This window comes from Lethenteron reissneri, chromosome 40 (assembly GCF_015708825.2).
Source record: "Lethenteron reissneri isolate LAM-NWPU_2019-01 chromosome 40, ASM1570882v1, whole genome shotgun sequence".
NCBI lineage: Eukaryota > Metazoa > Chordata > Hyperoartia > Petromyzontiformes > Petromyzontidae > Lethenteron > Lethenteron reissneri.
Window position 1 is genome coordinate 5,810,847 of NC_083818.1, and position 24,163 is coordinate 5,835,009.

Sequence of the window (24,163 nt, forward strand, 5' to 3'; positions counted from 1 at the left end):
GTCCTCTTCACTCCCCCCCCACCACTATGTGTGCATTTACTATAACTTTTAAACCACACGCGCCAAGAATCTTTTATTTTGATGTTTACTGTACAAATAGCCATTAAGCTGCGTCAGCGTACTGGCAGTCTATAATGTAGACTGTAGCCTGCTTATTAAATTGGGTCAGTGTACTGGCAGTCTATAATGTAGACTGTAGCCTGCTTATTAAGCTCGGGGAGCGTACTGCCACTCTAAAATGTACACTCTAGCCTGCTTATGAAGCTGAGTGGGTGTACTGCCAGTCTATCATGTACACTGTATCCTGGTTATTATTATCCATTCTTTAAATGTTCTTTATACAAATTGCCATTAAGCTGGCAGAGCGTACTGCCCGCCTATAATGTACACTGTAGCCTGCTTATTCAGCTGCCTGCGTGTACGGACAGTCTATCATGTACACTGTAGCCTGCTTATTAAGTAAAGTTAGTCAATTTGTAACACATACGCTTTTGCCACCATTATTATAAAACAACGTTATTGGGTTTTGATCGCCTTATTTATTAATGTGTTGTAACCCTTATCCATCACCCGACACGCCCAATCACCAACAAAATTGTCACGTTCAGAAAACACTAATACTTGACTGCTTTTGCCCACCGGTGTGTTCAAGCTTAAAACCACTACCATTACCATTTCGCATGCAAAAACAACTGTATAATTCTGTTTCAACCGCACGTGCCAATTATCGATCCTTTCAATGTTCATTGTACCAATAGTCATTAAGCTGGGTGAGCGTACTGCCAGTCTATCATCTACACTGTAGCCTGCTCATTGCAGCTGGCTGGGTGTACTGGCAGTCTATCATGTACACTGTAGCCTGATTCTTAAGTAAAGTTAGTCAATTTGTAACACGTGGCCTTTCGCGACCATTAATCATAAACATCGTTATTGCCTTTAGATCGCCTTCTTTATTAATGTGTTCTAACCCTCCACCACACAACACGGCCATTCAGTAAAAAAGTGTCACGTTCATAAAAGACTAATAGTTCACTGCTTTTGCCCACCGCTGTGTTCAAACGTCAAACCACAACTATTAACATTTTTTATGCCAAAACAACTGTCTCATTACTTTTAAACACGACGCGCAAAGAATCGATTGTTTACATTTACACTCAACAAATACTCATTAAGCTGCCTGAGCGTACTGGCAGTCTATAATGTACAGTGTAGCCTGCTTATTTATCTGGTGCCTGTACTGCCAATCTATAATGTAGACTGTAACCTGCTTATTAAGTCACGTGAGTCCATTTTGTAACCCATACGCTTTCGCGAACATTATTCATAACCAGGGAGAGCGGTGAGGGAGGGAGAGCGGTGAGGGAGGGAGAGCGGTGAGGGAGGGAGAGCGGTCAGAGAGGGAGAGCGGTGAGGGAGGGAGAGCGGTGAGGGAGGGAGAGCGGTCAGAGAGGGACAGCGGTGAGGGAGGGAGAGCGGTGAGGGAGGGAGAGCGGTCAGGGAGGGACAGCGGTGAGGGAGGGAGAGCGGTGAGGGAGGGAGGGCGGTCAGAGAGGGAGAGCGGTGAGGGAGGGACTCAGCCTCAAAACGAGTAACTGGTGTGGCGTTAAAACATCGCCACTGGGGAGACAAAGCCGGCCGGCCGTGGTGGATACAAGTCCCGGGCAAAGCCGGGTAGTACAGCTAGTTCCCTTGATAATTACACGCGGCCAATCGCTTGCAAGCGTTGCGCAGCGTGCACGATTTCTCAAAAACGAGCACAGACAAGTAGCCACCTGCGGTGAGATTCACTGCTGTAGCTCGGCGTCTCGTTGGTGGGTTTTGTACGGATTGCACGGGAGATGGAGCCGTCAAATGTTGCGGAAGCTCATGGGCAGAGCAACAAGGTTATGCCTGCAGAAGGGAGCACAGCAAATATGAGTTTTACCCGTCTGTGTGGCATTTAACAGGAGATGTCACGATTGATCGATTAATATCGACCATTAAGCTAACAATACACGTCTCAAATCGTACGTGCAAACATGTAGCATGTTTTTTGTAATACTAGTGGCTGCTACATTCACTTGAATGTATACAAATAATCAAACACATTCCTGCGGAGGGAGCTGGTAGGAACGATGGGTTGCTCGGTCAATGGCCAGGGTCAACGGCGGCGTGGTGTATTCCGCAAATATGCCCGACTGTGAGGGCGGGCACAAGCCGGCGTGAGTCGGTTAAACGTTGAGTTTTATAAGGGCACCACGAGGGTGACCAGCCCCTCCCAACCCAGCCCCTCCCTCCCCACCCAGCCCCTCCCTGCACGACGGACACAATAATCTCCTATGGGCTGGTGTAACCAGGAGGTTCCTACCAGTATTATGGTATCTTTGCTGTGAATTTTGGTAATTCATCAAGTTTGCTGGGTTTTAGGAGGAGGTGGTGGGGATTCATGACCGTTATGTTATTTTTATTTATCCAAGCACTCTAGTTTCCTAGCACATGTACTATTGTGATTGTATTATTATTTTAAAAAAACGTTTACCAAGCAACACCTCACTGAGTTAATGACTCTTTTTCAAGAGTGCCATGCTAGGGAAAATGTTGCAATGGTGTAAATTTTCAGCATTGGGATGTGTTGGCCAGTACCATTTCTATTCTTTCTTGATGTATTTATTTTTATCCATGGGAGGAAACCGAAAAATGTGGAGGAAACCCATGCAGGAAAGTGGGTGTAACATACCAACGCAACAGAGAGAGAGGCACCCGAGTCTGAAATGGAACCCAGGCCCTTCTTACTCTTTGGGTCTTTCGGTAAAGTGACGCCTGCTGAATTTTTTCACCTGAAGACGATTGCTTGTGTTGCGATCGAAACGTCGTGATTTTTGTTATTTTAATTCTTTTATTATTTTCCTATCTATGTGACTTTACCGAAAGACCCAAAGAGTGAGAATTCCGCAGTCACGAAAGCTTTAAGTCAAGATTTAGGCCCTTCTTGCTGGTGGTGCCACGAGTGTTATCACTGTGTCACCCTGCAGCCGGTCGAATATGTAGTCGAGAGAGAAATCCTTGTCAAAATAGTCTTGAAAGGCTTTGGGAGCTTGTTTGGAAAAAAAACCCTATAAACGATTGTTATCACTTCATCATGATACCTCCTTTGCCAGTACTAAAATATAAGAATAGGTCTCTCCCCTTTTTTCTGGCAACACAACTGAAACCTTTTTACAAGGAATCAAGTCTGCATTAACCACTATACTTGTGATCAGAATGCAAACAAAAAACACACTCTGATAATATATGCATTGTCCTTGAAACCGATTGTTTCACACCAGAGACAGCTTTCCTTTGAGCCTCGTCTCAAACGGTGCTAGACCAGAGGACGCCAAAAGGCATACAGCTCAAAGACAATCCACTATACTCTTTGGTTCTTTCGGTAAAATCATGTAGGTATAAAATAAATTAAATCACGACGTTTCGGGCGCATTTTCTGCTGTGTTTGCGTCTTGTAGTTTCTGCCCCCCCTACCCCACACCCCCACCCTCCCTGTCTCTCCTCTCTGGCTCCTCCCCCCCTTTTCTTGCCAATAGGGCCTCTTGTTGCAGCAGCCCCCTTTGCCCACTTCAGCAATTTTTTCTTGCTGTAGTTGTCCCATCCTGATGACGGACGCTTGTGTTGCGCCCGAAACGTCGTGATTTAATTTATTTTCTACCTACGTGACTTTACCGAAAGAACCAAAGAGTATGGATCTCTGCAGTCACGAAAACTTCAAATCTAGACAATGCACTATTAAAGTAATGAGGGCTCGGGGTCATCATCTACATCATGAGACCTACTTTGCCAGTACCAAAATATAAGAATAGGTTTTATTATTATACTTATAATGGTCATCACTGTTATTTCCGTAATTTCAAGAGGAGATTTCTTGTTTTACGACTTAAATTTGCAATCGTATTTCACAGGCTTGAAAATTCCAAGTTAATCGAAATATTTTTCAAATCCTGAGCTCCATGTCTTCTCTATTTACAATGCCATTGTTCGGCACAAAATTTCTCTCTCGGCACGATGATTTTCTCAGACATTCTGTTTGTAACGGACATTTGAATTTCTTATTTAAAACGTGCCCATACCAACATCCTTTTGAGACCAAAATAAAAAAAATTCAGTAAAGAGATTTCACGCTTTGAGGGATTTTGAAATGGGGACGTTATTACAATACACTAATATTAGGCACATAATCCCAAATCTGTTTCATATTAATGAATCCACTTTATTTTGAATGCAAGAACTGTATTTGCATACGCTCCAGCGAATCAAATATCATTGCACCTCGTGTTAATTAAGTTGGGCAGAGACTAACACGTTTCTTAAAACTAAAATACACAAACGAGTAAATGATGAGCAATCGAAGATGAATGTCTAGAAGCCTTTAAATCACCTTACTAAGAGTTAATTAAGTTATCCATAAAAGAGGGTTTTTTGGGGGGGATAGATCGCGTAAATATGAATGTGTTATTCAACCCGCCACCACTCGACCCAGCCAATTAGTAAGGTTTGTCATGTAAACGAAACGTGGCAATTCGTTACTAGTGTAGTGTGGTTCAAGGAGGCTTGGACGACGTAGTCGGAGGCACACTTATTTATTCAACACAGTTGTATCTACAGGCCGAGATATACAACACTCGGAGGGGTATCGGCCCCTCCACCCGTCTAACTGGGAGATCGACAACCTATGTCACAGCTAGCCTATTCCTAGGTCCTCCACTATCGGGCTAGGGGAGGCTAGCTAATCCAGCCCTGGTTAAGCTGGGATTACGGCACCCTGAGTTCCCAGACCAGCTCTTACAAGAGCATCGGCTCTGGGCTCTTGGGGCCACGCCACTGGCTGGCCTTGGTCGGTCCTAAGAAGGACAGCGATCCAGGGGAGTCCCAGGGCCTATCTAGCAGGTCTTCTTGCTTCGCTGGTTAAGGCTGAACACTGAACCCCGAGCCCTCTGGCTCACCGCCTTATATAGCAACTACCCCACTGAGGGGTGGGGCCGTGGGGGATCCCAGCGCCGTGTTAGCCCCCCAGGCTAAACGTGCGGACGTCGATGTAAGCACCTGCTCGCGTACAGACATAGCCACGCCCACAGACATAGCCACGCCCAGTGTGTTTGTTTCCCATCCGTATCAACTCTATAACACCCCCTCCGTAACACCTCTACACTAGTACAGCACACCAGTGTGTTGGAGAGTAAGCCCACAACATTTACAATTCTCCAACACGGCATATTTTGTTTTACGTGACAAACCATACTAATTGGCCGTGTCGGGTGGTGGCGGGTTTAATGACACATATTCACGCGATATAAACCAAAAAACCTCTTATGGATAATATTGGTCGTGAAAGCTCACGCGTGTTAAACTGAGTTAATTGAGTTACACGTCTTTGGCAAGGGTGGCCTGGGAATATAATTACAGGTGTGAAATCACTTAATAATGTGCCATATTATATAAAGGGCAGCAGCTAACATGATTGGGTGATGATGATGATGATTAACTAACATAATCCAAGAATACATTGTAAAATGTAAATTTATCCATAAAAAAAAAGTGTTGAGACAATATTCAGCGTCTATTTTAATTGTCGTGGCAATTGGAAGGTCAAAGTACAGTCGCAAGCGCCATCATCTCCCAAAATATATCCGTGGATGATCGAGTGGCATTTGTGACAAAGAGCTGCATGGCTCATCGGATTCTTCCAGTCGAAATAAATATTCTGATTCGGCTGATAACAGTCCCGCAGAATAAAACTTCTAATTGATATGGTCTTGGTGATAAATGTAGAGCCAGACGCAGCATCATTGCAGTGAAATTGGGCGGCATACACTTGATATGCTTTTTGACCACGTAAATGCACAGTCTTTTTGGGGATGTGGCAGAACATTTCTGAGCCGTGTGTCTACCATCGTCAGCCAGAGTGAGCAGGGCACTCCGGAGCAAATTAAAATGCTGCAGCATTTTGGGAGAATAATTTCAAACGGGAAGTTAATCCGATTTCTGTGTTTGTGTGTGTGGCGTGTGTGTGCGTCCTGCCGGAAGCAGTAGTGTAGCAGTTAGCACGCTGCACTACGAACCCACCCACCTATTACCGCTCACAGCCAACACCAGTGACGATTATCCGAACTGATCCTGGCCCTCCCCTAGGCCGACTCAGCCTCAAATGAGTACCTGGTGCAGTGTGTAAACATTGCCACTGGGGAGACAAAGGCGGCCGGGCTTGGTGCTGAGCACCCGATCCCTTCGTGTGCCGTGCCGGCCTTCAAAGGTGCTCGCTTACCAGCACTTGCCCCAACAGTTTTTCAGGCTATACGGGGGATCTTTGTCCTGCTGGCACAATGAAACGGAGGCGTGACACCGCGGGCATTGTGCGCACAAAACGTGCAAACATTTTCGCCGCTTTTCCCGTCACGACGCAGCGGGGCGTGTTTCGGGGCGCTTCGTAAAATTTCACACCTTCCCCCAGTCGTGTGCCTTTGCTTGAATTCTGCGCTAATTCATCGGCGGGTGAGCTGGGCTTGTGGTTTGACGCGCACATAGCAGTGTTGCTTTGAAGCGAGTTTGAAATGCTTCACCTGCAGGATCTGTGATTGTCTGAACACTAAAGTGTCGCGTGTCGTGTTCTATACCGACCGTGGAAACATCGGCAGCACTAGCAGGCATAGAGAAATCTGAATTCTAATCTCGGCACTGCTGTTTTTGATAATGGCAAAAATGTAAATGGTTCCGGACTCAACTGAGCTTTGGGTGTTAACTCTTCTGCATCGGCGGAAATTACAAATTTCTGTTATCGGGCCCAGTCACTCCATATCGTGATTCTGAGATTATATCCATGCGACTACCGATATTGCAATGTTTAGCTCAACATAGGAAATGTCTTTGGCGCAACACAAGGTGCTGTTTGTGCTGTGCAGTACCTAAATGGTAAAAACAACCAAAATACCGACTCGGGCTGCATGTCCTGAGCTGTCTGACACTGTTGCCATCAGGAGCACGTCTGTGACATCACTTCACAGAGTGCAAGTGTGGGTGATTCCTTCAGTAATAATTTCAATAAGAGCACACTCCTATGACATTACACGGTTGTTTTGTCATTAACATAGATTCAAGCTCGTGTTGCACAGCCCACGGGACACAGCCTAGATGTGTATCTGCAAGATAAGAGCACTTTGATTTTCGGCTTACATCTTGCTTTAATCTCAGTACCTGGTAAAGGGCCATGCCTCCAATATGAATAGATAATAGTGTTGCATCATTTCGATGAGCCTGCGTTCCCTATCACTAATGATCATGACACGTATGTATATGGAGATACATATATGTAAATATACATACTCGTCGACCTGAGTTCGATTCCCTCTCACGGCCAACACCCAGTGACGATTATCTGAACCGGTCCTGGTGCCACCCCTAGGTCAACTCAGCCTTCAATCTGTATCTGGTGCGGTGTGTAAGGGGCCGTCCATAAATGACATCACGAACCTATGGGGGGGAGGGGGTCAGACATTTGTGACGATGTGTTACGAGGGGGGGGAGTTTGAGAAATGTGACGTCACATCAAAATGCGCAACTTAAAATAAATATAGAATTGTTATAACAACACTAATTTTGATTAATTTTCATTAGTAACTATTTGATTTTTTTTATTTACTAAGGTCTATGAAGGAGCATTTTGCTTCTCCATGGGAGAATGGAGAAGCATACATTTTTTACATTTTTTTAATGATTGTTATTAAACAATTTGATTCTAATGATTCTACCAGGGCTTTTCATTCTGTGGAATACATATATGATTGTTATAATTGTACTCTCCATTTTGCTTCGTTCTCCTACAAAGTTTCAAGTATTTTTTTATAGTTATAATGACTTTTAATATTTTATAATTATAAGATAATTTCAATATAATATTCTGAACATCTGCAGTTTTAGTTAGACGTTGAATATTTTCAAGTGAATTTTATGCTAAATTTAAGCTTTCCAACGCCTCCTTTTTAATACGTGTTTTCTCCTACAACATCATAGTGCAGCGCCACATTAAATATGCACAACAATGACAATAATTTAAAGCGATTTGAAGCATGTTTTACTTTCAAAATGGAAATATTTTTTTTGGGGGGGGGGGGCCGAGCTTTGTGACGTCATATTTGAGGGGGGTGGGGTCTGACTTTTTGTGACGCCGTGTGACGAGGGGGTCAAAAATCCGCCAAAATCGCGTGACGTCATTTATGGACGGCCCCGAAACATCCCCACTGGGGAGGCAAAGGTGGCCGGATGTGATGTTGGCCACCCCCTCGTGTGACGTGGCCGGCTCTTCCATAAGTGCTACTCGCTAACAGCATTTGCCCCAACGGTCTGCTCAAGCTGTACGGCGGATCTTCATCTTTTGTATGTTGAACTTCGTTTGTACCATACACAGCCAACCGTGCTAAATGGAGGTGTGTGCAAACACTCGGAGCAGCCTTAACGCCGCACGTCATCCACAATGTGCGAGCGCGACTGGCGTCGACGAGGGGACCTGGGTTCGAGTCCAGACTCAGACTCGGGCACCCTTCCTCTGTGTGGAGTTTGAATTTTCTCTCCCCCTGTCTGTTCTGCAATGGGTTTCCTCCTTCAAGTTATCCGGTTTCCTTTAATAGCACAAACCACCCCGGTCCATAGTCGAGGGGATTTTTTTATGGCTTGGATCGCGTAAATATAAATGTGTCGTTAAACCCGCCACCATCCGATACAGCCAATTAGTAAGGTTTGTTCAGCACACCGGTGTGTTGGAGAGTAAACCCGCAACATTTACAGTTCTCCAACACCGCATGTTTTGTTTTACGTGATAAACCATACTAATTGGCCGTGTCGGGTGGTGGCGAGTTTAACGACACATTTATATTTACGCAATATAACCAAAAAACATTTTTTAGGATAATATTGGTCGTGAAAATCTATGCATTAAAATGTCACTGGTGTCAGCCAAACATCCCAATGCTGAAATATGCACCCGAAAATTACTCGGTTGGGATTACGCGTAGTGACATAGCCCCCCCCCCCCCTCCTGCTCAGTTTGGCAGGATCGGCCAGGAGAAACATCTTGAGACTCCAGTGAGGCCTTCCTGGGTTAACAAGTGCAATAGTAGTAGCAATAATACTACATAACAAGTGCATAGAAATGTAAAGCTTTCGTGACTGCAGGGATTCATATTCTTGGTTCTTTCGGTAAAGTCACGTAGAAGGGAAATAATAAAATAATAAAAATATTAAACAATAAAATGCTCACGACGTTTCGACTGCAACACAAACAATCATCATCAGGTTTGAAATCCACAGTAGTCTACTCGCCATCTGTTAAGAAAAAAACGCCACTTTTTTTTCAAATTTTCTTGCTGTGGATTTCACACCTGATAATGATTGCTTGTGTTGCAGTCGAAACGTCGTGAGAATGTAATTGTTTTACATTTTTATTATTTTATTATTTCCCTTCTACGTGACTTTACCGAAAGAACCAATAATATAAGTGCATAGAGGCTTGGTTACAACACACCCCGTGAGAGTGGCAAGCTGGCCTGTAATTATTTCTCAAGTAGCCCCACACACACACACAGTTCAGTCGAGTGGTGGGCGGTTGTGTGAGCCGGGCTGTCTCGCAGAACCTTCGGAGGTCACCGGCTTGTCCCACCACTATTGAAATGTCCCCGTCATCTGCGAAACAAAACTCCTCGCTGTTCCAGCCAGGGAGAAATATTGTTAAACAAAAAAAGGCAACGCCTTTTGCGAGACTCATTGCCGCATTCCTGTGTGTCTGCAACACCCTCACAGCCTGCCACCATTGCATCTCGGTGTGATGTGTAATTGCATTCCTATGGCTTCAATAACATTTTAAGGTACTGTTACAGCAGTTGTTTAGCAGCACAGGCTCAAAAAATGTCACCTTCATTGACGTCACCACTGCACTGCAGCTGAAAAAATAAGCAAGCTAGTGTTTTGGGAACTGGAACTTCCTCAGACTAATTATGAATTAGAAATCATTTGTTGATCGTAGGCATAGTTGCGGTGGCGTTTAAATAAATTCACGAGTGGTGTGATGATGTCATGCGTGGCCTGTAATTCAGCACTACAGAAGAGCAAGGATAAGGTGGATCATGCAAATGTTGTGAAACTCCCTTCTCATCAGCATGGAGGAGGTGCCATAGCCTGGCTCACCAGGAGAAGTAAGCACAGCGAGGAGACTACTCGCCATCTGTTTCCAGCTCTACGGGGATCGAGTGTTGCCCCCTCGCATGTGTGGGTTTTCTCCGGGAGCTCCGGTTTCCTCCCATATGTAAATACAATAATTTATTGGATGAAAACATTAATATATGGAGGACTGCAGAGCTCGGATAATTATCGGTGCCGGCTTGAGTGGGGTTTCTCCGTATATAAACGCTCAATTGATTGGCAGAAAACATCTTAAAATTAAATTAAACCCCAATGCAGGACCCTGCTGAAAATTCATACGACTCAGTGTTGCTCTCCTTGATGAATAAGGAAAATAAATGTCAGAGGGCAAACAGTGGTGTACTAGTTCATGCACCATGCTTGGAACGTGACAAACCAAGTCCCGGACAAGGCTAACTTGAGTGGTGAGAGATATTGGCATCAGTGCTGCACCTTTCCCCACTCTTTTCACCGACCCACACTGTTCCGAATGCGGCGAGGTGTTTATATATTGTTTACATGCGATGGGTTCACATGACTCCCCCAGCCACCAACAATGCTACACACATTTACAACCATGCTCATTGAATTGCAATGGCTACTTAACTATTGCACGCTTATTCTTTGGGTCTTTCGGTAAAGTCACGTAAATAGGTTCAAAATTAATAATAAACAAACAAAATAAACAAAAAACCACGACGTTTCGATCGCAACAGAAGCGACCATCATCAGGTGGAAGAAAGGTCGCTTGTGTTGCGATCGAAACGTCGTGGCTTTTTGTTTATTTTTATTCATTTTGAGCCTATCTACGTGACTTTACCGAAAGACCCAAATAATATGAATTCCTGCAGTCACGAAAGCTTTAAGCTATAATATATGGCATTTCATATTGATATATTTGGACAAGAACAACATAAAACGAAGATATCTCATGTGATCAGATTACAAATATACGATGAGTGAATAAGTGAGGTTTTTAAAGGGGGTGTGAGGGTTGGTGATTGATATCCGTCGTTGTTAAATAAGTTTTAATGGAACCTCGTGCAACATTACACCGCATCGATTGAACACGAATAATTTTATTCCCAGTTTGATTTCCATACTAAAAAAATTTAATTTACTCTGAAAGAAGGATTGCCCTGAATTGATTTTACAAATCAATAATAATGTCATTAATAAAACTTTGCATCTCAGTTGGATGGGATTCATAGTGCAATCGCACACAGTCCTGCTTTGCACATGGACAGGTTTGTAATCAAATATGGATTCTGTTAAGTTGCAGATTATTGAACGGCCGGCTGTCCAGTAAGTGCTTTCCACTTCTCCACTGTACGACTCAAATATATTTTAGTGGTCTGGCACAAGGTCCGCAGCATTTTGGGTTGATTGGGGGTAGGTGGATCATCAACTCAAGGATTTTGGGGTTTACTTGTGGTCACTGGCCAGCCACCACGACTGCCCGTTTCTCGCAGTGCTGTGTTTTTTGAGTGCGATTTAAATCGCGGCGTTTGTTTGATGACGTCAGCCGTTAAAGGTAAGGCCACAGAGTGATCACGTGTGCCCTTAGCCTGTTCGGTGACTTCAGGTTTTATATTGTTTTGTTAATATATTCGTAGAAATGTTTTTTCGCACTTATTTTTAGGTTGCTTTACATAGGCTTGATGGGAGGGGGGAGCGTAGGTGCCATGAGCCTGATGTCCTGAGTGTGATTCCGAGTTCGGTCAGTGGCAAGTTGATGTCTGAATCGCTCCTGGGCCCCCCTTTTGCCAACCTGCTCCAAGCAGCGTGGTGAAGTATGGTCAAGTAACAAACCCTGACTGACGTGTCGTAGGGAGGCACTCATTCAGCAGTGGATTGACAAAAAGGCTGTACATTGATTTCATATATATACATGTGAACCTGCACCCGTTTGTCAATCCACTGCTATTCAAAGAAGGCCTTCCTTGATGGATTTAGATTGCCGGGTGCATAGCATGGCGTGCGAACCACTGTGCACCAATTCGTTGTGAAGTATGGTCAAACAACCCTCGTGGTGGAGACACGTGGGGAAGACTTCAATCAGCAGTGAACAAAGGGCTGTCAATTATTTTTTATGGTGTTTTCATTGCAAGGCAAGCCCAGTACAAAGCACCGATCGCAGTACAGGGGGTGAACAGAAACTCTGCGCCAGGGCTTAATGAAGGGGGAGAATCGGGCTCTCTGCTCCACCCACGTGGGGACCGCAAGACAGAGAACAAGAAAGCTTATATGGGGAGGGGAGGGTGGGGAGCTGTAATCATTGTTATTATTCATCATGCGTAGCTGTCCTCGGAATCCGAAATGCGTGGTTGTGTCCTTGATGCCAGCACTGTCGATCAAAGAGATACTACGAGCAGTTGCAAAGACTTTAATATCTGTGTACTTACGGAAGTGCAAATCTTCCATTCATCTGCCCCTTAACCATGTGCGGACGTGGCGTGATTGGACGCGCGCTTCCTGAAATTTAATTTGAAGAGTTTAACATTTCCATTTCAACAAAAAATGCTTTGTCGTGTGTATGTGTGTGCGCATGGTCACTGTGTGGTGTGGATTTTTTTGTTGTTGCAATTTGTGCCTTAAGTGAAAGTCACGGGGGCTTAAATGGTTTCACTGCGGGCCAAGGTAAGGTCTTAATGTTGGAGCAAACTTTGGTCACGGTGAGAAGTGAGAGGTAATGTCTTAATTGGGTTGCGTGGGTGGGTGTGGACAAGACTATAACATTTCCCGGGCGGAGTACAATCAATGTTTTAAATAATGAAGTCTACAGATGCATAACAGCCACGACCAAACACCCGTGGCTTTTTTTAAAATGCTCTTAAAACTGACCATGCCTTTGTGGCCAAAGCCAGCCCTTCCATTACACAGCCTTTTGCTGGATGCCGATAAGGGTTCATCTTCTTGGTTCTTTCGGTAAAGTCACGTAGAAGGGAAGTAATCAAATAATAAAAATAAAACATAATAAAATAATTATATTATTTTATTATATTATTGTATTATTTTATAATGTTTTATTTTTATTATTTTATTACTTCCCTTCTACGTGACTTTACCGAAAGAACCAAAAAGATGAATCCCTGCAGTCACGAAAGCTTTAAGCCGATAAGGGTTATAAACCTATGGCACTTAGAATGTAATCGGAAAGCTCCCGTCTAGATTCACCGTTTTAAGAATCCTAGCCCTGCCACCCCCGTGACAAACAGTGCGACTTATGTTTTAGTCCTCCAAGCACTACTAGCCGGGTTCAAATCTGTTCGGCCTCCGAGACCTAACCATGTCGAGCGCATTGCCGGCGATTTTGTCATCGGCGAACATGCGCAGAACGCGTGTCACAGCCTGCCCCCCCAGAGCTCCGCTGTGGGCGGCAGAGGGCGGCGTAGCAACATCCATTGTTGTACTGCACCGTGCTCCCATGTCTGCGCTCCCCCGCGCCTTCCCAAATCCCCACTGACCGGCATGGTGATTCATGGATCACGCACAGTCGGCAAAGGACCGTTGCGCCAAAAACGGTGGGACCTCTTGCGACAGCATTCGCGTCAACTGCTCTTGCTGCCATACACCGGCGGCTCTCGAGTAATTTGTTTCACGGGGGGGGCGGATGGGGTGGGGGGCACAGACCAAGGGGGTCGGCGCCATTCCTTTGAGGGTCGCAGTCCACTTTGAACGTCAACCGCCAACTGAAGTGCGCATGGTGAAGTATGGTGAAATAACCCCCCCTCCCCTCCCCACGTGTTTTGTCTCCGTCCCCAGACGACGTCCTCGACCGCGTTGGTGCGTTCGTCCGTCTTCATGCGCACCGTGCGCTGGTCGGCGTGGGATCCCTCCGCCCAGGCCGCAGACCCCAGCGGGGGGCGTTCCGATCCCACGTTTGGCCGCGGGCGCGACGTCACGGCGGCGCTGCTCGGGGGACCGCGAGACAACCCGGCGCACGTGCTGGTGTACGCGGACTCGGCGGAGGTGAGCCCGTCGGCGGCAGTGGTGGTGGTGGTGGTGGTAGTGTAGCGGCTAGCGCGCTGCGCTACGAAACCCAGCGACCTGGAGTTTGATTCCCGCATCACGGTTAACACCGGTGACGATTATTTGAACCGGTTCTTGGCCTGCCCTAGGTCGACTCAGCCCTAAATGAGTACCTGGTAAGGTGTGTAAACATCACCACTAGGGGGACAATGGCGTGGTTTTGGCCACCCAGCCCCTCGTGTGCCGTGCCGGCCTTCGTAGGTGCTCGCTAACAACACTTGCCCCAACAGGCTGTTAAGGCTATACGGGGGGATTTTTGTCTTTGGCGGTCGTGGTGGCGGTGGCGATGGCGGCTGTGATGCATGGCCGTGGTCCAGTGACTAGGAAGCCAGGCAGGTGGATCACGCAGAGATTATATTTGTGTGATGTGGCTCATCCAGCCAGCAGCGAGCCTGTGTGACTGCCCGACACTGATTGTTGAACTGGCCTCACCTTGCCTTCGTCCGACCTTTGTTTGAGCTCAGTAGGTAGGTGGGTAAGGGTACAGGTCAAGGTGCAGCCTTGCAATTTGCTTGCTCATGCCACTCCGAGCAGAAGGGCCTCAACTAGAAGGAGCCCCTCCAGTAGAGGGTAATTGGCATACTGTTCCAGATTAGCCAGACTTATTGAAGGGGTCGGGGTACCCACACTGTACCCCAACACACGTAACCTGCCAATCAGTTGTGGTGAACCCATTTATATTGTTGGGCGGACAGAGGCAGGAGAATTTCAGAGACTTGGACCGATGTTTCTGTTACCGTGCCAGGAGAACAAACCTACGACCTCTAGATAGTCCAGTGTGCTAACCGTTACACCGCAGCAGTGGAATCCTCAACTGTATTATACGCGTAGTGGATTCAACTGAGTCGCAGACATACTCTTTGGAGGCAACACATATTTATTAACACCAACACATTAACACAAAGGGGTTACTGCCCCTTTACCAGATAACCTAAGGTGGTGGACCACCTGGCTAACTACGCTAGCTACTGGGAGTAGCTACAACGGACAGGACCCTGGCTTGGGTCCTTGTCCACATGTTGGTTACTTCTTCTTGGACGTAGATCGTAGATCTTCAGATGACAACAGCAACGCTGGAACCCCGGTCCCTGTGGAGACCCGGTTTATATGCTCCCGGGTCGTGGCTGGCCCGCCCTTGGCCACGACCACCTTCGAGAAACCTCTCGTCGTTTCTCGACCCTTCCCGTAGGATCTCACCCTGTGACCATCCCCTAGCTCCCACCTGGGGCCCCTGTGTAGATCTTACTGGTCACGTGCCTTCTAGGGTCAACCAGAGTGCCATGGCCTCGAGTAACCTCATCCCATGGCTGACACTCTCACACTCCCTCCTGTAGGAGTCGGCACTGCACGCCACGCGTGGTGCCACTGAGCGCTATGACCCAGTGCTCACCGAGCCCCCTCTAGGGCTGGTACTACACCCACCTACGGGGTGTCCGCGATGACAATGCATCGCACGCCGTGCCTCGCTAGAGCCGGCGTTATTTACGATGTCGCTACATGTGTGATGTCTGCGATGTGAGTACATCGCACGCCGTGCCTCTCTAGGGCCGGCACCACACAGTGACATCTGAGATGTCACTGTGTGGTGCCGATGTCACTACATCCGTAATAAATATAATGTACCAGCCCTTTGTCAGTCTACACCCTCTGTATCTTGTGTTTACAGCCATGGGGCATCGGGTGGAAAGTCCACATTGTTATGGTGAGGCCAAGTCACTTCATAAGGTATTAGTTGTTGGCATCTCTCAATGTGGTATTAATTGTATGCACCCCAGAGGCATCATGGAGGGTTGATTGGATTACCACCGAGGTTTGAACTTGAAAACTTCCTATTCCAGAGCCCTGCACTACCCTGCTTGATCGCTACATAAAAGCACAGCTGGTATTGTTAATAATTTCCCAATTTAATCATTTTTAAGTTGAGTATTTTTACTATAATTCTGGCAGTTTTGAACGCTTGCTAAATAGGCTTTGTTTTAGCAACAACAAAGGAGAGCGAATGTGGATATATATATACACTTGTCGTAAAATAACCCCATCATTTTACAACCGACATCGCCTCTAACCTTTTTGGTGATTTTGTGAAAAATTTAGATAGTTTTTGACCCGGTTCATAAAGTTGTCTATCAGACAGCGGCCGCCTTAACGTATTCCATTTTGCGCAGAGTAATAGCTTTCCACAAAACCACTTTTTTTTTTGCCAAAACTATTTTTTCTCATCAAAATCGCTCCAGGCCTGTTTTTTTTTTTTTGCTGGAACACAAGCTTTAACGGCCGCGCTGACCTCCGTGGATAGCCTCTTATTTTTCACACAGGGAACTTCCTTCATCTGCTGAAATAAAAAAAAAGTCTCTCCATTACTGCCGTGCACTTTCCGAACTGATAGTAACATCGGTGAAATGTAAATCTGTTGGAGGGCGGAAAACGGAGCCTGTGTATCGCCGTCGGGGGACAAGAGATGGCGTGTGTTAAACCTTTTCTTGCCGATCTGGAGTCGACCACGTCAGCGTCCGTTATCCTTAGTACTTACGTCCGACGTGATTGGTGGATCGTACGAAACGACGTTATGCAAATAAGACACGTGGCCCGAGGAAGGGAGATGAGGGCGGAGGGGCGGCAGAGCGGTGATCATCAAGATGGAATGTAGTGCACAGCAAGTAGGCTGCTGACATTGGATTTTCTCTTCGTGCTCTGCTTTATTGCCACGTACATGCATAAACATCCAATTAGGACGAAATTGTCATGTGCTGTCTCAGCCCATTGCGAGCAATAAATACAACACTCGGGGGCAGTGTTTCTCATCGGAACGTGTCGCTTTACTGACGTGAACCAATGAGGACTTCTGCACCGTTGTTTTCTGGTGGACTTTGCTTGCGCGAGGTCCACTGTGGGTTGAATTCAACCTCTTTTGATTCGCGTCAGAAGGGCCCCCCCCCCCCTCCACCATGAGGGCATGCCGGATGTGAAAGTCAAGAGTCGTCCACAAACGATTTGAGACACCCAGTCACGTTCATATGTAACGGCTGGATTCGAACTGCTAACTGTAATATTTGTTAATGATATGTGCGTGTCAGTAAAACAAATATTTAAAATATCCAAAAACTGTCACGATATTTTGCAAACAATATAATGCCATTAATAACTTGTGCATACGTCCTCATGCGTATATAACACTATTTGCTCACTGCTCCGTGCACTTTGCTTCCTCATCCTCCATCCCTCCTTCCACTTGCCTTCACTGCCTCAACTCACCCCGCCATGCTGACTGACCCCGCCGTGCTGACTGACCCCGCCGTCCTGACTGACCCCGCCGTGCTGACTGACCCCGTCGTGCTGATTGACCCCATCGTACTGACTGACCTCGTCATGCTGACTGACCCCGCCGCCCTGACTGACCCCGCCGTGCTGACCTGACCCCGCCGTGCTGACTGACCCCGTCGTGCTGACTGACCCCATCGTACTGACTGACCTCGTCATGCTGACTGACCCCGCCGCCCTGACTGACCCCGCCGTGCTGACTGACCCCGCCGTGCTGACTGACCCCGCCGTGCTGACTGACCCCGTCGTGCTGACTGACCCCGCTGTGCTGACTGACCCCGCCGTGCTGACTGACCCCGCCGTGCTGACTGACCCCGTCGTGCTGACTGACTCCGTCGTGCTGGCTGACCCCGTCGTGCTGGCTGACCCCGCCGTGCTGACTGACCCCGCCGTGCTGACTGACCCCGCCGTGCTGACTGACCCCGCCGTGCTGACTGACCCCGCCGTGCTCGCTGAACTCGCCGTGCTGACTGACCCCGCCGTGCTCGCTGACCCCGCCGTCCTGGCTGACCCCTTCGTGCTGACTGACCCCGCCGTCTTAACCAATTGTCTAAATTAGCTCCACTGTCCCCTTGTGACTCAATTCCTAACACCCTCATCCCTTTCACCTGTCCATCATTCAGCCTCTGACTCCACCCACATTGAGTTCATCGCACACAATCAGAGTGCAACTAAATTGTACCACTTGTTTTGCTCCTGAATTATTTCTGCGCAAATTTACCAAACATCACAATGCGGCACCCCACTAGAGGTATCCCTCGTGCCGCAAGCCCATGACCACTTAGAACCAGACTCCTTGTTCACGCAAACCGGGCGAGTGTGTTCGACCTAGATTCACCACGGCAGTCTTGCCATGCAAAGGCGGCAGCGGGGTCTGGGCCGGGGGAAGCTATTTTTAGTGATCTGCACGGTCTCCACTTTTAACAAGGGCGGCTGCACGCTAAGCTCCGGCGCATTCTCGCAAGCCGCTGCGATGTCGCCGAGTCAAGGCGGAAGGGAAGAGATGGCTCCGTCTAATTTCTAATGGCCCTCTGTACTTAGTGGTGGCCTTTGTAGATAAAGACTATGAATAATATAATAATTATTATTCACGGTCAGGGGTTGGGGGGTTCTTTTTTTTTTGGTGCAAACGAGGGCGTGCGCTCTCTCCGGCGCGTCAAATTATTAGGAATGTAAATGGTCCATGTGCTGTCCTTGCGAGCCATTACAATTCAAATCGTAGACTGCACATGGACACTCTTAGTTCGACGTTTGCCCAATTTTGGCTCACCCACTGAGCATTGGTTTGGGCTTTGCTTCCAGTCCCATACACATAACACCCAAGATGCATCGTCTTTAAGACATCTTTTTTTGCATCGAGATCATAGCTTCAATTTTTCTATATATTTTTATGCTCCCGATTACATTTCAATCCTCCTGTCATTGTCGTGCCATGAGACTAAGAAGTATCGATTCCAAACCCTCGCAGTGATCAAAGAATCGCACGCTGACAGCCAGTAGGCCCACAGAATATGATGTCACGTGACTAGCTCGGAGTTACGCAACGATGCCCCTTATCCAACGCCGGGTGGTTGCACCCCTTCATGCCCTGTAAAGAATGTTTTGTAGAAAGTAATAGAACTAAATTTGTTCATATTCTTGGTTCTTTCGGTAAAGTCACGTAGAAGGGAAAAAATAAAAATAGAAAACATTTTTTTTCTCTTCTACGTGACTTTACCGAAAGAACCAAGAATATGAATCCCTGCAGTCACGGAAGCTTTAAATAAAAAATTGTATTTGTTTAGTTTGCACGGCTGGGATCTGCCAAATTAATAGGGGGGGTGGTGGGGGGAGTGGAAACTAATGTTAAAACATTGACCTTTGGGCAGTCAATAATGGCTCGGAGTGTCAGCTCGCTTGATTTCGACCACGTAATAATATTTATAATTAAATTATTCATGATCATCATTATTTAATGCGATTTGTATTTTTTATATATGTTTTTAATCATGATTTTGTATATATTTCAAACTGACTAACAGAAGCATACAGTCCGCAATTTTTCACTGACCAATGTGCATCTTTGTAGTGAGTGATGAAGTATCGATAAAGAATAATTATATAATTATCATTATATTATTTAACCCCTGCTATGAACCCAGGATGTTTGGTGGTGCCTGCTCAGTACTGTGACACAAGTATTGACCTCTTAATCCGCCCTGTCGCCTTAAAGGAGGAATTCGGGTTTTCTTTTTTCATACTTTCTCCGCTTGTCTCTGAGTTGAGAATGGTCCCGGGGTGTTTGTGCTTTGCACCCAGATACTTGACCTGAGAAAGACATTAGCCCCACCAATCCACCTTTCGAGCCATCACGCCTGGAACCGCGGACTCACACATGCCATCTCAAGTGTGGGAATTCAAACGGAAGGGAGCCGGAGAGAGCTACAGTTGGATCGAGCAGGCGTGACGAGGCTTGCGCTACGATAGCGTTAATAGAGTGGAGGCCACTGTCAAAATTCGTGCCCTGTGTCACCAATCGAGAGTGTGAGCTGCATAAGGTGAGATACCTTTGAGCTGGTGTATGCACTGCTGTGGTAAATGAGCTCAGTTCTAACTTCCCACGACCGCTAAGGCCCCGGCTATGTAATGCGTTCTCTTGATGAACTTGAGAGGCAATTGGTTATTCTAGATTTGAAGTTTTCGTGACTGCAAGGATCCATAGTCTTTGGTTCTTTCGGTAAAGTCACGTAGGTAAAGAAAAGAGAATAAATTAAATCACGACGTTTTGGACACAACACAAGCGTCCATCATCAGGTTGGACAACCACAGCAAAAAGCAGTTGCTGAAATAGGTAAAAGAGCTGCAGGGGATTATGTAGTTGTGGGAGGGGGGGCGGTGCCAAGGATAGGGAGGGTGGGGGTGGAAGGAGGGAGCAAATATGACATTAAGAGTAGGGAGCGGTAAATGAAACTGCGCTATAAGACGAACATGGACGTCAAATTTCTGATTGATGGAAATGAGCAGGGCTGGGTGTAAGAGATTGGAGATGTGGATATGAAGGAAAACTGTTTGCCTTGGTTACTTGTGGTGACCTGTTAAGCCAGTTATGTCATAGCATTAGTGGAGTCTTTATCGGAAGAAAAAAAATCTATTTTGCTGTGTCTTGATTTTTTTTTTTTATAATGGTCCTGATGAATGCCTTTTAAGGGGCACCACAGTGGCGAGATGTTACCTACCCCACCTGCTATGCAGGAGGTTGTTGGTTCACTCCCAACGCTGACACCTGTATATTTGGAGTTTGCGTGTTCTCCCTGTGGTCCACGTGGATTTTTCTCCGGTTCCACCGGGTTTTGCCTCCACGTGTAGAAACACGCGTTGAGAGTATTTGGCTGCTGCTTTAAATTTCCACACGATGGGCCTTGCGCTGGTAAAATAAAATGGTTCCGTTGATGGAATGGTTTTAATGTGTGTTTGGGATGTGAATTGGTCTGCTTGCAGGAAACCCACTCGTACGAGAAGCAGCAATCAACCTTCTGCAGCGCTGGTTGCCTTTGGAAACCTACTTGTTAGACTGCCTACTGCAGGCGCAACATCATTTATCACGTAGGATTCATAAAGCAATACATTACTCAAAGCTATAAATTACTCAAAGCACTGAGCCAGCACTGCTGAGATCGTGACTTCAATTCAAAGCAGCCACCAGAGGTTTTGACAATGTTCTCACCGGTATAGAGTCGGTGGTCTCGTCCCAGTCACCGGTGACCACACAAGAGGACAAATCATGTACATTTATTAGATTTTCAGTCAATGCAGCCGAGGCAGGCTCTTGAGGGTTGTATTTTTTATGAATATATCTTCGTATGATTATCATGGGGAAGCCAATCTGCACAGAGCGTGATATAGTGCCACCTAGAGTTGGCTAGCAGGGCCGGAGTGGCGATGTAGCGGTTAGCGCACGGTGCTATAAGCCCAGTGGCCTGAGTTTGATTGTTGGCCAGTGGCGAGTGGAGTGGCATCTGTGTGCCCCCCTTCCATCCCCCCACCCCCGCCTGGTTTACCCAACCCACACTGACCGGCATTGTTTAGATATGATGAACAATTCCCCATGGTCGCATGGTGAGTGTGGAGCGTTTCATTCAGCAGTGGATCTAAAAAGAGGCCCCTGTTCAGTTTGAAGACTCGTTTTCAGAGAGGGAGAGCCCCTGAATTGGGATTATTGATCTATTTCAGCAACGAGTAATGGGTTTGTGGGAGGGAACCAGAGAACCCAGAGAAAAATCCTGACCACCTCGCAGCCTGAGGCCTAAAACACGTGATGAGCCCTGGGGGTCACCCATCCCGAGACCTGACCAGGCTCAATTCTGTTTGGCTTCCGAGATCTGATGAGTTCAGGCAAAACCAGGGTGATTTCGTTCGGCAACGTGGTGATCTCTTGATTGACTAAGTTCCTAAATCATGTTTTTAGTTTTATGATGTAACTCATATATTAGAACCCCTCTTAACGACCACCGCTGTTAACGACTAATCGCTTAACGATGGGCCTCCATAGAACTCAAAGTGTATAGTGTAATGTATAATGTCGTGTATAGTAGTGTATAATAGAACCCCTCTTAACGACCACCCCTGTTAACGACTAATCGCTTATCGACAGGCCTCCATAGAGCCCAATGTGTAGTGTATAGTGTAGTGTATAGTATATAGTAGTGTAGTGCCTCCATAGAGCCCAATGTTGTTCGCTTTCCGACCATACCCCTGTTAATGAGGGGCTGTTGTTGGTACAGTAAATGTTAATTAATGCGTCCATTAATCATGTTTATTTTAATATTATGTGGTTATAATGTTAGTATGTTTATGTATTACTTTCCATTGTTTAAATATTAGGAAGTATCTTTATGGGTGAAAAAGGGGGTAACGTTCAATGCTATTGCAGTGACTTGTAGCGTCACTACTGTCAGCCTGTACACACATGACGTCACTACTGTGTCAGCCTGTACACACATGACGTCACTACTGTGTCAGCCTGTACACACATGACGTCACTACGTCGGGCGTATTGGAATGACGTCACGGCCGGGTCAGGGAGCCGGGAGGCTGTCGTCAGTGCCACTGGGGTTGTGTCAGGCCATGGCACTCTGTATGAACCCGGCCGGACACGTGACCGGATAAAGGTGGGGGCCGGGGACCTTGGGGGGTGGTGTGTCGCCAGGGGCTGAGCCTTCTCGAGGAGAAGGTGGGCGTGGCGCCTGGGCGTGGCCCGGGCACGCCGAGGCGGATATAAGCGGCCTCCGCACCTGGTGCGGGGCAGCTCGGGTCCGGGATGAAGATGCCTCGTGAAGAAGAAGAGTCAAGCCTCAAGTCAGCGTGGCCACCCAGTAGCCCTCCTGGCTTGGCCACGCCAGTCGTATCAGAGTGTCAGTGTAGCGAGTGATAGTGTGTGTTAGCGAGGATAGGTCGGTGGTCACAACCCTATGCGTCATCATGGGATCTCCTTTGCCAGTACCAAAATATACTAATAGGGTTTTTCCCCTTTTTTCTGGCAACAAAACTGACACCTTTTGCAAGGAATCATGCTTACATTAACCACAATACCTGCAGTCAAATGCAAACAAAAAACAATACTCTGATAATTTATGCATTGTCTTTGAAACTTTTATCAGAGAATTATCAGAGTATTGTTTTTTGTTTGCATTTGACTGCAGGTATTGTGGTTAATGTAAGCATGATTCCTTGCAAAAGGTGTCAGTTTTGTTGCCAGAAAAAAGGGGAAAAACCCTATTAGTATATTTTGGTACTGGCAAAGGAGATCCCATGATGTAGCTGCTCACCCCGAGCTCTCATTACTCTGGTATTGCGTTGTCTTTGAACTGTGCGCCTTTTGGCGTCATCTGGTCGGACACCATATGAGACTAGGCTCCAAAGAAAGCTGTCTCTGGTGCGGACCAATCAGTTTCAAAGACAATGCATAAATTATCAGAGTATTGTTTTTTGTTTGCATTTGACTGCAGGTATTGTGGTTAATGTAAGCATGATTCCTTGCAAAAGGTGTCAGTTTTGTTGCCAGAAAAAAGGGGAAAAACCCTATTAGTATATTTTGGTACTGGCAAAGGAGATCCCATGATGTAGCTGCTCACCCCGAGCTCTCATTACTCTGGTATTGCGTTGTCTTTGAACTGTGCGCCTTTTGGCGTCATCTGGTCGAACACCATATGAGACTAGGCTCCAAAGAAAGCTGTCTCTGGTGCGGACCAATCAGTTTCAAAGACAATGCATAAATTATCAGAGTATTGTTTTTTGTTTGCATTTGACTGCAGGTATTGTGGTTAATGTAAGCATGATTCCTTGCAAAAGGTGTCAGTTTTGTTGCCAGAAAAAAGGGGAAAAACCCTATTAGTAACCCTATGCGTATTATTAAGAGTTACCCGTTGTGTTTAATAATAAATAGTGCTGCCTCCCAAAGTTCCAGTGTGCGCCTGAATTGAACCCACTACATTATCGCAGCGAATTAAGCCTTTAACGTGTATTTCCTATAATTGCTTAAGGAACAAATCACTTAACGGCCGGTTTCGTGGAACCAATTACCGTCGTTAAGAAGGGTTCTACTGTATTACACAATTGAGATATACAACAAGGTTAAGGTGCA

At 46.5% G+C, this 24,163-nt stretch overlaps 1 protein-coding gene across 2 annotated transcripts in view; it reads left to right on the forward strand.

Moving 5' to 3' along the window:
* NPHP4 (nephrocystin 4) overlaps positions 1-24,163 on the forward strand; it is a 277,215-nt gene that overhangs the window by 107,506 nt on the left and 145,546 nt on the right. For both annotated transcript variants that reach the window (XM_061567973.1, XM_061567974.1), the window contains one exon: positions 13,960-14,166. In XM_061567973.1, coding sequence (XP_061423957.1) covers positions 13,960-14,166 — 207 coding nt within the window. The remainder of the gene's footprint in view (positions 1-13,959; positions 14,167-24,163) is intronic.